Source organism: Salmo salar, chromosome ssa16, assembly GCF_905237065.1.
Source record: "Salmo salar chromosome ssa16, Ssal_v3.1, whole genome shotgun sequence".
Classification (NCBI taxonomy): Eukaryota; Metazoa; Chordata; class Actinopteri; order Salmoniformes; family Salmonidae; genus Salmo; species Salmo salar.
The window spans coordinates 14,152,244-14,169,407 of record NC_059457.1 but is presented as its reverse complement, the minus strand read 5'-3'; the positions used below and the strand labels follow the sequence as shown (position 1 = coordinate 14,169,407).

The window sequence follows — 17,164 nt, the reverse complement described above, 5'->3', positions numbered from 1 at the left end:
AGCTTGTAGGTGATAAGAATGGCCCTGGTGGGACATAGTCTTCTCCATAACCATATCCAAAGTGTATAAGATTTTTTGCCATTAAAAGTGTGGACTGAACTGGCTACTTGAGTGCTGCTGGTTTCAGATCATTACTACCACTACCATTGTGCCCTTGAGCAAGGCACTTAACCGCGGCTAACCCTCTGCCTCTCCAAGACCAATTTACGTTCTAATCAAGTACTGTATCTATTCTTTATTCTAATCTATTCCCTCTATGTCTCCCCAGGCGTTTGGCCAGGCCTACTCCAACCAGCGTAAAGTCGCGGAGGACGGCGAGAGCAACGAGGAGTCACTGCTGCAGGAGTCAGCGTCTAAGGAGGCCTACTACATGGGCCGGCTGCTGGAGATGCAGACAGAGCTGAAGCTGAGCCGCTCGGTGGCGTCCAACGCGTCCAACGAGAGCGAGAGGCTCAACGCCGTCCTGCAGGAGCACAGCGAAGTAGCGACCTTTGACCGCCGATGTCACTTACTCACACCTCAGACTAGTGTCAGGCTGTAATACAGTTTGAGCTGGAGCGTGGTTTCACTTTTACACTGTGGGCTACTGTGAATCCGCAGTATGATCTTCTATACACAATGTAGCCTGTAGCCGGTGCTGTAATGTCCCACATTTAGATTTGTAGATTAACATGAGGTGCATCTTGCTTGTCTTCATTTCTTCCCTACTGATCTGTTTTATTGGTGGGGCTGTTTGTGTCAAATTCTGTGTTAGATACAGTAGCGGTCACAGGGCCACTCTGAAGAGTGGATAGGGGTCATGCAGAGTGTTTGTGTGTTTGTGTGTGTGTGTGTGTGTGTGTGTGTGTGTGTGTGTGTGTGTGTGTGTGTGTGTGTGTGTGTGTGTGTGTGTGTGTGTGTGTGTGTGTGTGTGTGTGTGTGCGTAAGCGTACATGCTTATGTGTGTGCGTGGTGCATGCCTGTGTGTGTTGGTGTATGTGTGCGAGGGAGGGAGGGGGGTGGGAGGGGGGTGGGAGGAGGGGGGTTACGTGCGTGTCAGCAGTCGCAGAGGGGTTTGGGCCGGGGTCAGACGCTGCTGCGGCCACGACCCTATTGTGGAGGGCAAATCCTGTGCTAAGCTAGGGAATAAGAGAAATGCCCTGAGCTCGGCACATGTGCGTCCCCGAGTGAGCCGGGCTGCTCTCCCATCACACAGCGCAGGGCAGACACAGCGCAGGGCAGACACAGCGCAGGGCAGACACAGCGCAGGGCAGACACAGCGCAGGGCAGACACAGCGCAGGGCAGACTGTACCCTCCCAGCCTGGGAGCCGCAGCAGTTCATTCACTAGTTAGATTAGCTGCTCCACACGCTGTTGGCAGGGACCGCTTATCATGCCAAGCTTTCCAGAAATGTCAGTCCAGTTATTGTGATTCAAATCTTTGTGAAAGCTCAGTATAATCTGTCTCGGATGTGTAAGATTATAAATAACATAGCCAATTAACAAAGTCTAAAACATATTGAAAGATTACATAGGCTAGACATGTAATTGGGCCAGAAACCATTGGTACTGCCCTGTGAAAAGCCTCCTAATGAATGAAAGGATATTCTGGCTGTTGCTCTTTAAAACGACTGGCCCCTCAGCCTCCCGTTTTTACTGTGCCTAGTTTAATCAAGCAAATCCACTGTCTCTGCCTCCTCTGACCAGGGCAGCCCTTGGCTCTTTGATGATCTGTTGGTTAGCCTGTTGCCTTGCTGTCTAGACATCATTTGCCTGTGCGGCGCATATCAATTAGAAGCCTGTCCCTTTTTTTTTTATGCGGGACACAGATGCTGCAGCTACACAAGGGGCTTCATTTGTCTCTAACTGCGTCTAATCAGCTGCTTTCATGTAGATTCCAAACAGCTTCTGTATCAGCAGTATTTGCATCTAGGAAAACCAATGGAAGGCAGTGAAGAAATTGTTTTTCTAGGCTTGGAGGCTAAAGGATAAAGACTAGGTTAATAGTAGGCTCTGTGTATTATACGGTTCGTAAACGGAATAAGCTCTGTCTGGCCTGTCGCTAGTTGTTAACCTGCATTGTTGAACTGAATCCTGGCCCTGATGTAGAATGGGCTACGGTGTTGTCCTTTACCATTGTGGCTGTGTTGTGCCGGTGTTTGACGGTACACTGGCCTTGACCTGATTCTGTGGTGGTGTGGAGTAGCCTCTGATAGACCCCAGCCTCTATAGACCCTCACTGGTAGATCATTCGCCAGTACTCCCCCTGGACTTAGTCCTTATGCCCTGCTTTGTGACGAATATGTAGTGAGAGAACACTGACCGTTAGCAACCCTCAGGGGTCATATACAATGAACAGTAATGTCACAGAGTTAGTTTATTAGCTGTTTTTCCCAAATGTATTTTTGCCATTCTATTGTCTTCTTCGTAAGTTGCCTCGAGGTAGCAACAGGGGGAAGTGCTGCATCGCGTTGAGTATAGTGTGTCTCGAGGTGGGTGGGTGGTTTGTCTTCTGGAAGGAATAACAAGAGGAGATAAAGTTCTCTGATATCTATGTGGTGTTCTTTTCTTCTTTTTGTGTGAATCTTGGCGTTGACATCCATATGAAAACGCGGAGCTTTCGCTGCTGAGGCTCATCTTCCCGACTTGTAACCGATTCCCCAGATTTATGACATTTTCGGGTCACTACTAGAATTTCTCCCACCTAATATATCATCTGATCCACCACAGCATGTTCAGATCTCTATGGCTGCTGCCTCTGTTCTCTGCGATTGGCCCCCCCCAAAAAACGATCTTGCCGCCAAGGAGAGTGCTGAATCTTTGCTTTTTACTCAAGGGGGGGCAATTTGTTTGACAGAGTCTCAGTCTGATTATCATCAACACAACAGAGGAGATACTGTGTGCGTGTGCGTGGCCTATTTAGATTTGGTGCATTAAAGATAGACAAGAGGCCAGGTATCTGGACTGGACTTATAGATCTAGTAGAACAAAGGCATCTGATATTACTGCATCCAGGAGTTTCAGAACATGCAGCAAAGTGCCACTGATTCACATACTATGGTGCCAACACAGAGACAAAGTAGTGCTGACACATGCCAGACTGTTTTAGTTCATGTTTCGACACATAGACATTCATACTGTAGTTAATATACAGTAATTACGTCATGTTGTAACTGCCCAGTAAAGATGCGGTAGTTTGCCGGCCAGCAGGGGATCTACACATAGTCAAACGATTCTAGGTGATTTAAACATGTTTTGTGAATGATTCTACAGTATGTACAGTGAGGGGAAAAAGTATTTGATCCCCTGCTGATTTTGTAAGTTTGCCCACTGACAAAGAAATGATCGGTCTATAATTTTAATGGTAAAACGCATGTCAAAAATGTTATAAAATGATTTGTATTTTAATGAGGGAAATAAGTATTTGACCCCTCTGCAAAACATGACTTAGTACTTGGTGGCAAAACCCTTGTTGGCAATCACAGAGGTCAGACGTTTCTTGTAGTTGGCCACCAGGTTTGCACACATCTCAGGAGGGATTTTGTCCCACTCCTCTTTGCAGATCTTCTCCAAGTCATTAAGGTTTCGAGGCTGACGTTTGGCAACTCGAACCTTCAGCTCCCTCCACAGATTTTCTATGGGATTAAGGTCTGGAGACTGGCTAGGCCACTCCAGGACCTTAATGTGCTTCTTCTTGAGCCACTCCTTTGTTGCCTTGGCCGTGTGTTTTGGGTAATTGTCATGCTGGAATACCCATCCACGACCTATTGTCAATGCCCTGGCTAAGGGAAGGAGGTTCTCACCCAAGATTTGACGGTACATGGCCCCGTCCATCGTCCCTTTGATGCGGTGAAGTTGTCCTGTCCCCTTAGCAGAAAATCACCCCCAAAGCATAATGTTTCCACCTCCATGTTTGACGGTGGGGATGGTGTTCTTGGGGTTATAGGCAGCATTCCTCCTCCTCCAAACACGGCGAGTTGAGTTGATGCCAAAGAGCTCCATTTTGGTCTCATCTTACCACAACACTTTCATCCAGTTGTCCTCTGAATCATTCAGATGTTCATTGGCAAACTTCAGACGGGCATGTATATGTGCTTTCTTGAGCAGGGGGACCTTGCGGGCGCTGCAGGATTTCAGTCCTTCACGGCGTAGTGTGTTACCAATTGTTTTCTTGGTGACTATGGTCCCAGCTGCCTTGAGATCATTGACAAGATCCTCCTGTGTAGTTCTGGGCTGATTCCTCACCATTCTCATGATCATTGCAACTCCACGAGGTGAGATCTTGCGTGGAGCCCCAGGCCGAGGGAGATTGAGAGTTCTTTTGTGTTTCTTCCATTTGCGAATAATCGCACCAACTGTTGTCACCTTCTCACCAAGCTGCTTGGCGATGGTCTTGTAGCCCATTCCAGCCTTGTGTAGGTCTACAATCTTGTCCCTGACATCCTTGGAGAGCACTTTGGTCTTGGCCATGGTGGAGAGTTTGGAATCTGATTGATTGATTGATTCTGTGGACAGGTGTCTTTTATACAGGTAACAAGCTGAGATGAGGAGCACTCCCTTTAAGAGTGTGCTCCTAATCTCAGCTTGTTACCTGTATAAAACATTTACATTACATTTAAGTCATTTAGCAGACGCTCTTATCCAGAGCGACTTACAAAATGGTGCATTCACCTTATGATATCCAGTGGAACAACCACTTTACAATAGTGCATCTAAATCTTTTAAGGGGGGGGTTAGAAGGATTACTTTATCCTATCCTAGGTATTCCTTAAAGAGGTGGGGTTTCAGGTGTCTCCGGAAGGTGGTGATTGACTCCGCTGTCCTGGCGTCGTGAGGGAGCTTGTTCCACCATTGGGGTGCCAGAGCAGCGAACAGTTTTGACTGGGCTGAGCGGGAAGTGTGCTTCCTCAGAGGTAGGGGGGCCAGCAGGCCAGTGGTGGATGAACGCAGTGCCCTTGTTTGGGTGTAGGGCCTGATCAGAGCCTGAAGGTATGGAGACATATATAAAAGACACCTGGGAGCCAGAAATCTTTCTAATTGAGAGGGGGTCAAATACTTATTTCCCTCATTAAAATGCAAATCAATTTATAACATTTTTGACATGCGTTTTTCTGGATATTTTTGTTGTTATTCTGTCTCTCACTGTTCAAATAAACCTACCATTAAAATTATAGACTGATCAGTTCTTTGTCAGTGGGCAAACGTACAAAATCAGCAGGGGATCAAATACTTTTTCCCCTCACTGTACTTGATGTGTTGAACTGTTTGCAGATTAGGACCTGACTTTGCCTCACTTTCCTTCTCTCGCTCCTCTCTACTCCTAGAGTAATGAGATGCTGGAGTTGCAGCGGAGCCGGATGAGGGAGGAGATCAGGGAGTGTAAATTCAGAGAGGCCCGTCTCCTACAGGACTACACCGAGCTGGAGGAGGAGAACATCACCCTGCAGAAACTAGTGTCCACACTCAAACAGAACCAGGTCAGCATCAACACCATTACTGTTATGGTTTAGTGCACACACAGTACAGACAGCCACGCCTGTCTCTCAGTCATTACTGTTATGGTTTAGTGCACACACAGTACAGACAGCCACGCCTGTCTCTCAGTCATTACTGTTATGGTTTAGTGCACACACAGTACAGACAGCCACGCCTGTCTCTCAGTCATTACTGTTATGGTTTAGTGCACACACAGTACAGACAGCCACGCCTGTCTCTCAGCCATTACCGTTATTGTTTACCTTGCACAGTCATCAATACATCTTAAAAATGACTCATACACAGTCATAGCAAATTATGTTACTCAAATGTTGAATCAACTCATCCAAGTTCCTTATTGTCTGACCTTAAAGAGGCAATCAGCAGTTGCTACATCTATTTTGACATATAAATTAATGATATATATATCCATTGATTCTTGAGGAATATAACCTATAAATGCCTCATGAGCTCAGTTCAACTGTCACACTCCATAAGAACCCAGAATATAAACTTGTTTTACTACAATGTTTGTTAACAAACTCTTTATAGCCTCAAAACCTGGTTAAAACAGTGAATTTGATATCATGGATGGTCAGTCATTGCATCCATAGCTCTGGCTATGAATTTGAGAGTGGCTACATATCCCTCAGCTTTTTACTGAAACGGGGGTGGGGATAACGATTGGTTAGTGTTTGATCTGCTGATTGTGGCTTTAAAACTACTAACAATGTATATGACTTATTATCCCTGTCATCCATCTGTGTCATTCCTGTCTGTGTGTCATCTATCTGTGTCCTGTCTGTCTGTGTGTCATCTATCTGTGTCCTTTCTGTCTGTGTGTCATCTATCTGTGTCCTGTCTGTCTGTGTGTCATCCATCTGTGTCCTTTCTGTCTGTGTGTCATCTGTCTGTGTCCGTTCTGTCTGTGTGTCATCCATCTGTGTTCTTTCTGTCTGTGTGTTCTATATCTGTGTCCTTTCTGTCTGTGTGTTCTCTATCTGTGTCCTTTCTGTCTGTGTGTTCTCTATCTGTGTCCTTTCTGTCTGTGTGTTCTCTATCTGTGTCATTTCTATCTGTGTGTTCTCTATCTGTGTCCTTTCTATCTGTGTGTTCTCTATCTGTGTCCTTTCTGTCTGTGTTCTCTATATGTGTGTTCTCTATCTGTGTCCTTTCTATCTGTGTGTTCTCTATCTGTGTCCTTTCTGTCTGTGTGTTCTCTATGTGTGTCCTTTCTGTCTGTGTTCTTTATCTGTGTCCTTTCTGTCTGTGTGTTCTCTATCTGTGTCCTTTCTGTCTGTGTGTTCTCTATCTGTGTCCTTTCTGTCTGTGTGTTCTCTATCTGTGTCCTTTCTGTCTGTGTGTTCTCTATCTGTGTGTCCCTTTTCCTCCTGTGCTCTGTCTGTCCCCTGCTCCCCGTCTCCCCCAGGTGGAGTATGAGGGTCTGAAGCATGAGATCAAGGTTCTGGAGGAGGAGACGGTGCTGCTGAACAGCCAGCTGGAGGATGCTCTGCGTCTGAAGGACATCTCTCAGTCCCAGCTAGAGGAGGCCCTGGATGCCCTGAAGATCGAGAGGGAGCAGAAGAACAGCCTGAGGAAGGAGCTGGCCCACCACATCACCCTCAGCGACAGTGTATACGGGGCCGGAGCCCACCTGGCTCTCACCGCCACGGTCGACGGGCTCAAGTTTGCCACAGAAGAGGTCGGGAGTAATGGTACAGCCATGCCCAATGGCACCAATGGGAAGGAGGATAGCAATAGCGACTGTAACGGCCACCTGGGACTGGTTAAGGTGAATGGCGACTACCGGCTGCCCAGGAAGGGGGAAGGGCTGCACGGTCCTGTGTCAGACCTCTTCAGCGAGCTCAACCTGTCTGAGATACAGAAACTCAAACAGCAGCTCCTTCAGGTGGGTCTCTAGTCTAGCTGAATCATAGTGGGTTCTTCTCACTACTTTGTCTGAGTGATTGTTAGCCTGGTCCCAGATCTGTTTGTGCTGTCTTGCCACCTCTTATGGTCGTTGTCAGGTAAAAATGACCATAGGAGTTGGCCAGACAGCCCAAGCAGATCTTGCACCAGGCTGGGTGATTGTTGTGACACTACGTGAATGTCCTTGGGAGGTTGTACCTAGGTCTTTGTTGTTACCAGGGAGTCTTTTAATCCCTTCCATCCGACCACCTTCCTCATTTGCTCTGAGCACATCAATGTGGTTTACTTAGAGAGACAAAACCAGCGATTTGGCCTGCACACCTAATGCGTTAGAGCATGGTTATGGACCCCCTCTGTCCACAGCACATTTCATTAGGGAATGGGAGTGTCGGCATTCAGATTAGACAACCGAACCACCTGCCTCTTTCATCACACTACTGCAGGCAGCAGCCAACCAATCACAAGGTGGTGACATTTTGAGAACAAGACAACAACAAAAAAAGCCTGTCAGATGTCGTCCATCTTTTATTATCTAGCAGACCATAAGTCTGTGACCACGCTCCGTATGATTTACCAATGACTAGTTTCAGAGCTGTTTTGGTCTTTCTGTAGTCTTCCGTCTCAAGAGGGCCATTGGGGCTCATTTGGCAGATTTTGGGGACATGTAGGGATGTTGGCAGACAGGGGAAAGTAGAACGGCAGAGCGGTGGCGTGGAGGAGTGTACGGCGTCTGCCGTGGGGAGGCCTGTCAGGGCGATTAGTGTCAGACCGAGCAGGGCAGCGGATCCAGAGGAGGGAGAGAGACGGGCTGCTGGGACAGAGCAGTACTACTACGCTCCTTAGAGAATCCCTCACAGGGAAAGGAGAGAACACAGAGGGACAACACACATATGCACAGGGAGGATACACAGGACAACACACACATGCTGTACATACAGTACATACAGGTAACTGCCAAAATAAAGGAAACACGTGAGTAAATGAGAGATACAACGTAGATTGAAAGCAGGTACTTACATACAGGTGTGGTTAATAAAGCAATTAACATCCCATAATGCTTAGGGTCTTGTATAAAAATGCCCAGTTGCCCATTATTTAGGCTACCATGGCTAGAACAAGAGATCTAAGTGACTTTGAAAGAGGGGTCTCAAAGAAGAATAGGTGTGTGTGTGTGCGTGCGTGCGTGTGTGTGCTCGTGCGCCTCTCAGTTAACAGATCTCAACCCAATTGAACACTTATGGGAGATTCTGGAGCGGCGCCTGAGACAGCGTTTTCCACCACCACCAACAAAACACCAAATGATGGAATTTCTCATGGATGAATGGTGTCTCATCCCTCTAATAGAGTTCCAGACACTATGAATCTATGCCAAGGTCCACACTTGTTTCTCTTGCTGAGGTCAATGGGGAAATGAATGATTTGTGGATGCAAAATGTATCACTAGAAGTTTGAATTTGTCTTCAAATGGATGTCCCCTCTTGGATTAATCAAGGTTCCATTAAGTCCCTGAAGTAAACAACACCAGGCTCTTAATTGCTTTCAGGAGAGGGCGGTTTTAATTTGTTATCCTCACTGTGTTGTAATTTAGATCTGTTTCCATCAAGCATTACATTAGATTTACTCAATTTATCTCAGATAGCAGACATGTAAAATACAATATAAACATTTGTCATAAAAGTATGGTATAAAAGTGGTTTGTTAATTATTCCTTACAATATCCACTGAGATGCATGTGTTTTAGTCTACAGTCTACAGTCTATGGGTGAAAAATGAAAGATCTGATGCCATGACTGCATACAGATCAATGGATAAATGCTATGAATGGACCTACAGATTGTGCTTTGCCTGTGTTGTGATTTCTCTTTATCTCTGTCTGTAAAGTGTACATCCTACACACACACACACAATAGTCAGACAGGGTTATTTATTGGACTAGCTAGTAGGTACTGTACTGCTGAACCCATTGACATTTGTTTCCCTGGGCATCCTCCCATTGGGGATCAATAAGGTTTCAAAGCCTCAGCACAGGGTGGACTGGATGACTGACACGCTCCTCTGACCAAAAAGACATTAAACAGCACTTGAGTTCAATTACTGGAATCTCATGCAGGGGGGTTATGCTTAATCTGTGACAAGCAAGCTGTGATACATCGTACTTCACTGCCATATGCCTCAACAGCCTTGTACTGTACCTAGGAAGTGCAATGACATCAGTATTTCCGCGACTCTCTTTCAGTATAATGGACCTGACCGTTTATACACTATCATTCAGTGTTGTGAGTTTTTAATTGACCGTACTGTTCCTGAACTTAGTGAAGCACACTGTTAAGTGAACCTCAGAACTTTGTGTCTGTGGTAATGCTGGTATGGTCTGAGTGGTCCTCACCCTGCAGTATGTCCTCCCGACCTCTAGGTGGAGCGTGAGAAGTCCAGCCTCCTCATGAACCTGCAGGAGGCCCAGACCCAGCTGCAGCACACGCAGGGCGCCCTGACAGAGCAGCACGAGTGTGTCCACCGCCTCACCGAGCGAGTCAACGCTATGAAGCGCCTCCACAGTGACAAGGAGATGGCCGACGCCCAGGAGTCCGAGACGCACGACGGGTTGCCCGCGCCCGGTCGCCACGACTACGTGGTGAACATCCACGGGATGGAGATTCTGGAGTGTAAGTACAAGGTGGCGGTAACCGAGGTGATCGACCTAAAGGCGGAGCTAAAAGCTCTGAAGGAGAAATCTAACCATTGTGTGGAGGGCCAGGGGGAGGAGTGGAGCAGCAGCGATGGGAAGGTCCAAGCTCTGGACGAGCAGGTCAACCGGCTGGAGAAGAGCTGCCGCGAGGCCTGTGATAAGGTGGCGCGTTTGGAGGCGGAACTACAGGCGGCGACGGGCGTGGCCACGGAGAGCCACGGCATGCTGAACACGGCGCAGGACGAGCTGGTGACATTCAGCGAGGAGCTGGCCCAGCTCTACCACCACGTGTGTCTCTGCAACAATGAGACGCCCAACCGCGTCATGCTGGACTACTACCGCCAGAGCCGCAACACCCGCAGCGGCAGCCTCAAGGGCTCCGAGGACCCCCGGGCACTACTCTCCCCCCGCCTGGCTAGACGCCTCGCCGCCGTGAACGCCGGGCTCTCAGAGTCCCCCCGGAGCCCCATGGACTCACCCTCCAAAGACCCCCCCAGTGGGGACAACGGGACAACAGGGAGGGAGTCCCCAGCAACAGGCAGTCAGGGGAACCCCACCCGCACCCCCATTGGCTCCCCGGTCATCAACAGCTCCAACGGCTCTCCCTCCTCCTCTTCCGTCCCTCCCGAGGCAGGCGGAGACCTGCGTAAGGAGCCCATGAACATCTACAACCTGAACGCCATCATCAAGGACCAGATCAAACACCTGCAGAGGGCCGTGGACCGCTCCCTCCAGCTGTCTCGACAGAGGGCAGCCGCCCGAGAGCTGGCCCCCTTGTTCGACAAGGACAAGGAGGCCTGCATGGAGGAAATCCTCAAGCTCAAGTCCCTCCTCAGCACCAAGAGGGAGCAGATTGCCACGCTCAGGCTGGTGCTCAAAGCCAACAAACAGGTGAGAAGAGCAGAGAACAGAGTACCTAGCCTAGTTCCAGATTTGTTTGTGCTGTCTCGCCAATGACCGTAGGAGTTTGGCGACAGCACAAACAGATCTGGGACTAGGCTAGGGCTGAGTACCTGGGAAAGTCATCACACTGTTCTCAGCATTATCCAACAGGTTTGATCAGTGTTCCTTTGCATATTGCATTAGGTTTGCCCTATTTTTTGTTGGCGATATAAAGTGGCTAATATACACCGTTTATAATCTGATAACATGAAAGTAACTACACAATTAACCCTGACCCCACTCTCTATTCCAGACTGCAGAGGGGGCGCTGGCTAATCTAAAGAGCAAGTATGAGAATGAGAAGTGCATGGTGACAGAGACCATGATGAAGCTGAGGAACGAGCTGAAGGCTCTGAAGGAGGACGCCGCCACCTTCTCCTCTCTCAGGGCCATGTTCGCCACCAGGTGAGTGGCATTCTGGGATCTCATGCAGCCAGTTACAACACCGATGTGTAAGACTGTGCAAAGACGATGAGTTTAACCTCTGGTAAATCTCACTGTTTTGAGAGTGCATTCCACGGCTTAGACAAGGGTGTTTCTTAGTTTATTGACTTAGTGTCGTCTCTCTCTCTCTCTCTCTCTCTCTCTCTCTCTCTCTCTCTCTCTCTCTCTCTCTCTCTCTCTCTCTCTCTCTCTCTCTCCTAGGTGTGATGAGTATGTGACTCAGCTGGATGAGATGCAGAGACAGCTGGCTGCAGCGGAGGATGAGAAGAAGACCCTGAACTCCCTGCTCCGGATGGCCATCCAACAGAAGCTGGCCCTGACCCAGCGTCTGGAGGACCTGGAGTTTGACCACGAGCAGACCCGGGACCGCGGCCGCGGCGCCAAGGTGCCCAAGATCAAGAGCAGCCCACACAAAGTAAGTCGAAGAGCCGCCCTCACAGCTCCCCCCAGCCCCACCATGATACACAGCCCTTATTCCACCAGCTCCCACCCCTTCAACACCTCCCTGACCCTCTGTAGCCCTCCCTCCCTGGAGCTGCCCCAGTCCTCCAACCCCTGGTCGGCCTCAGACGGAGGCACTTCCCAGACCTCATCCCTGGTCTCCTCTCTGCCTCCCCTGGGTCACCCCCAGTGGTCCCTGGGCACTCAGACCTTCATCATTGACCCAGAGTCGCTGAGTTTAGAGTGCTGTCGACTCGTTAACAGTCGAGACTCCAGTCCGCACTCTCCTAGCTCCGCCCCCGTGTCTCCTTACCGCTCACCCATTCCTAAGACTTGGCAACACTTGTCGCCGGGGTCGGTGAGAACTCGTACCCAAAAAGACGCGCCTCGCCCCTCTGCTCTGGTCACATCTCCCAGCAACCCAGTCCCTCACGCCTACAGTTCCAAGATGCCCTAGCCCTAGTCCAAGGGGGTGGGTGGGACACAGAGAGGAGGACAGACTGGTTTCCTGTTTCCAGTGTCTGGCTTGACCTATGACTATGCAGTACTGTGACATTCTTCTCAGGAATTGGCTATGAGAAGGACCCCAACACAGCTTGTTCCATCTGCAGACAATACTCAAGTCTGTTTATAGTTTTGTGCTCATTTCTGTAAATGAAGGGATTTAGGGAAGAAATGAAATATATGTTAGAAATATACCAGTAAATGTGACATTTCTATGACAAATAAAGTTGAGTTTTAGTAACTTTTCTGGGGATTTGTTATGTTTAATGAGCTAAGATGGAGTGAAGGATACTTCTACATTTTGGGGATATTTGATTCCGTATAACATAATTGTTTATTTCCTCTCTTGGCACATAAACTGTAAGCTTTTAGTGTAGAAGTGAAGTGCTGTAGCCTAGTCCTCATATCATACAACCTAATTATTGTCCACTATTTTTCATTGTTAGGCAATTGAATTCGCCTGTTGTTGTCATTGCCTATGTTAACTTTTCACTTTGTATAATCAAAGTCTGTTTGTAGTCAATATACGCATTGCTTTTTCCAACCATCCATAAACTGCACAGAGCTACACTGTGACTCTGTTCTGTGGGTCTCATTGGGCGCCACCCAGTGGATGATTTACACAGTTGAAACACATACACTAATATCTATTGGAATTCCTCAGTCTATCCCAGGGAATGCAGACCCGCAAGCAACTCGGGCCCGCGCCCCCATCAAAGTCGCTTATCTCTGGTCTATCTATCCCTATGAATGTTTGGCACAGAAAATATAAAACCTTGTTGGAATCTTTGTTTGTATAGCAGAGAAAGGCACCGTATCTATTCCTCTATGGTAGGCTTCTTTACTATGTAGGCTGCCTTACAGTACCTCTCTGACACAGTCTATAAATGAAACAATTTTGATGACTCTGCAAATCATATTATAATTCAGGTCATCAAAATAGATGCGGTAAAGAGGTCAATGGAACTTGACCAAAACAATGGAATTGCCATGGAAAACGCGTGGGGAAAGATCCAGGGTCTCCTCATTGTATTTCACACTATGTTGAGGTAAAAATCGGAGTATAATGCTTGTATGGATGTCAACCCCAACACATGTCATCGTTACCAATCAACTGCGTTACAGTTAAAAACAGCGTTGACTGACATCAACGATTTCTGTATGATAGCTACATGTATGCTACGAGCTCATACAAACGGGAGTTAGCATTTAGCAGTCACTTCTTCTAAACCTGAAGAGGGACAACTTCTACATGTTATGCAGCAAAAACAGCCAAATATATCCAAATTGGACTTAAGTAACCACATTGTGGGCTGTTACAATACATAAATCATGACGGATTTGACGAATATCCACTTTGTTAAATCAGATTTGTTGAATGTGGGCCAATCTGGTCAACATTGACTCCTTTACTGCGTCTATGATTTTAAGGAATCATTCTAGTTTGCATTCCCCATGGTTGATTAACATGTTCAAGCCATGATAATAACATGAATCTTGAATTGTCATCAAATCTGGAGCAAAAAGCATTTGACAGAAATCCCTTTCACAAGTCTACAGAGATGGACTGGCTAAACAAGCTCTACCTGATTTCACAGCCCTATTCAGTTCCACAATCAATTGCCCCTTCTATACACTATAATACGTACAGAATACTATAGCTTGACTTCATTGTGTCCTTAGAGTCTATTATTAATATAGAAAACCAAGTGTGTGTGTGTGTGTGTGTGTGTGTGTGTGTGTGTGTGTGTGTGTGTGTGTGTGTGTGTGTGTGTGTGTGTGTGTGTGTGTGTGTGTGTGTGTGAGAGAGAGAGAAACTGAGTGATCGATCTATGATGCTTTTTCTGTCAATGTTGATAGCTTTTTGTTGTGGCATGCATGTGACTTTGATCAGTCAGATCCAATAGGAAGTATATATGGTTTATATGCAGATATACCATTCAGAGCAGCATGGAAACCAGTGTGATCTCCTCTCTGTGACACTCTAACCACCTACCCAGACCTACTACACTGATAAAGCATCCTGAAAAGAACACCCTGAAAATAACACCCTGAAAAGAACACCCTGAAAATAAAAGCAGTTCAAAGCAACCCTATGCACATGCCATGTAGTGCCAGCAGATGGAAGTGTCTTAACAATTCCCAATGAGTCATTCCTGTCAAATGCTGTTTGGCCCTCATGTCCCTACCTTGGATAACAAGTTAAATTACACTGACCTCTCTGTGGTTATTGGCTTTTGGCTACTACAATGGTCAAATGTTTTTATAGACACAATCTGAGGTGAAGAATGTCGATGTACATTCAGGTCCAATCCCTATAGGATAACATGGGTTGCACTTTGACTCTATAAAATAAGGAACCCAAGACTGCAGGGTCATTCATTCATTAATGTGTTACAATTGTGTATATGCTGCTTCATTTTTAGCCCATAGGCTTACATGAGCAGCAGTTAATTGCTCAGTGTGACAGTCGCCATTCGGTTTTTGTTTGTTTGTATGTCTCTTTTTGGTGCAGCACAGAAAACTACAGTACTGGATTTGAAACTGTGCGTAAATGTTCTATGTGTGTCTGTGTTTTTCCCCTTAGTAGTGCTGTCCATCCACCTGGAACGATGGACAGAGGAATGCCTTGTCAGTTGGGTCAGATGAGGCTGGTTTTGAATAACGAGCAGTCTTTCAGTGATACACAAGTACTTTATTGGCCTTGGAAAATGGAACAGAGAGCTCTCTTTCTCCCTCTATCTCTCTCTCTGACTCTTTCTCTTTCTCTCTCTCTCTCTCATAGAAACATAAACAACTTCTCTCACACAATATTAACTACTGTGGTATGTCAGTCAGACTGTAGAAAGAATTAATCATTTACTTTCTAGGCAAATAAATCATAATAAAAAACTTAAGAGTGCATAGATTGTATTAACTCGAATTAACTGTTTACAGTAAGATATTAACTTACAGAATGTGATATTCCAGTAAAATGAAAGTGATTACAAGCATGATTACTAAAAGCATAATTACTACACCATCATGCTCTAATGTTATACTCTGAAAGAGCAAAAGGTTTCATGACTGACGTCCTCTCCTCGGACATGTTGAGTTATTACATGATGAGGCCAGTGTGTCTCTCTGTCCCTTACAAGTCTTTCCTCCTGTCTTGTGCACCCATATCTTTGTCTGTCCCACTAACCCTGACCGTCACCACTCTGTATATCTGTCTAATTTATCAGTTTCTTGTAGATTGTCAGCAGCCTGCTTCCTCTGCCTCAGTATCGCCACTCTCCCCACAACTTAGGAGAGTCTCCCTAGTCCGCAGGTAACGTCCTAGAGGCCTGAGCTCTACATCTCCTCCTGTCTCTTTCCGCTTCTCTCACTCACACTCCTTGTGACTTGGGCCTGCAGGATACGCACGGCATGCCCCGCACGGCATGCCCCGCACGGCTGGTTCTTAAGACACAGACATTAATTCATACTCACACTACTATACTGTACTTGTTTGATCAAACACATTACATAACAGGCATCTAGTCACACACACAGAAGCCTGAGCTTAAGAAAGTCATTAAGGCGTAAAGACTTGTGTATTTTTACTCTGACTCACAGCACATAGAGTAAAAGGGTGAGGCGTTGGTGTTTATGACACGGTTACACAGAAACTGTATTACTTAGGATAAGGGCTATAATTAGTGTTAGCACCAGTAATACTCTGCTTCGTCTACTTAACGCAGATCATCTAATTCTACTTAGATCAATTTCCTACAGAACTAACTCAGTTCATCTCACTACAATCCGAAACCAGCCCCCTACAACCCACCCATACAGTAGACCTCATTGCCTCTGAATCATCCCTACAGGCATATAAGTAACTGATGTCCTGTCTACTATTCCTTCTCTTGGTCATAGTGTTGTTTGAGCAAGTCAACTCTCCTCCCCAAATATTTTAATGTGCTTCCCCTCTCCTGAAATTTGAACAATTTCCATCTCTGTTGTTTTTGGGAACAGTTTTGTCCCTCCCATTTGTTTGTTTGTTAATTTCTGAGCACTTTATAGCACCATACATGTCCTTTTTACTTTTTTCCCTGTTCTCCACTCCTCTCTTGCTCTTTTCTCTTCTCCCTCCCGTCTTCCTTGCAGTCCGAGTCCTAACATTGTGACGGCCCTCCAGGAGGACCAGACACCAACCTTCTCCAGCAGGTTCCCCTCAATGGCCCAGCAGCCTCACCCCCAAGGCCCCTAGGATTCGAGCACCCACACCCATGGACCCGGCCCTCACGGACGCACACAGAACTAAGGACACCTGTCTCCCATCTCCCTCAACTTGGCACCCCATCCTGGTGCCTAGTCTTTGTGTCCCCTCAGCAAGCCCCTCCTCCACAGACTACACTTTCTCCCGGTTGGTGAGGTTACAGAGCAAGTTCGGGATGCACTACTCCTCATTGGTTGGGCTGGAATAACATCACATCCAGTCCACAAGAGAGAGACTGGAGGACCGGACAGCAGTGCAAACACCAGAGTGACAAATTGACTTAAACAATGTCCTGTATCTATATGATTATTTATTATCTATTTAGCTGACTTATCTATTTAACTGATTATTTATTGATTTGTGTCTGTTCATCCATTTATTCATTTGAATTTTCATGTGATATCGTCTGATTGTTTGTTGGTCATTCTTTGAAACTGGAATTCAAGATGTGTATTATTGCTGTGGTACTTGGACTTAAATAATGAGGATTGATTTAGCTCACATTCATTAAACTATGGCTGTTA

General features: G+C 46.7%; 1 protein-coding gene across 4 annotated transcripts in view; it reads left to right on the top strand.

The window, feature by feature from the left end:
• Positions 1-17,164, top strand: part of bicd1a (bicaudal D homolog 1a) — a 114,170-nt gene extending 97,006 nt beyond the window's left edge. The window contains exons 2-9 of one of the 4 annotated variants that reach the window (XM_014147939.2): positions 269-481; positions 5,304-5,456; positions 6,884-7,363; positions 9,797-10,960; positions 11,265-11,416; positions 11,657-11,870; positions 15,625-15,710; positions 16,529-17,164. In XM_014147939.2, coding sequence (XP_014003414.1) covers positions 269-481; positions 5,304-5,456; positions 6,884-7,363; positions 9,797-10,960; positions 11,265-11,416; positions 11,657-11,870; positions 15,625-15,710; positions 16,529-16,631 — 2,565 coding nt within the window. In that variant the 3' untranslated portion in view covers positions 16,632-17,164. Of the gene's footprint in view, positions 1-268; positions 482-5,303; positions 5,457-6,883; positions 7,364-9,796; positions 10,961-11,264; positions 11,417-11,656; positions 12,646-15,624; positions 15,711-16,528 lie in introns of those variants that run through there. The other 3 variants (XM_014147940.2, XM_014147941.2, XM_014147937.2) reach the window with 3 other exon arrangements.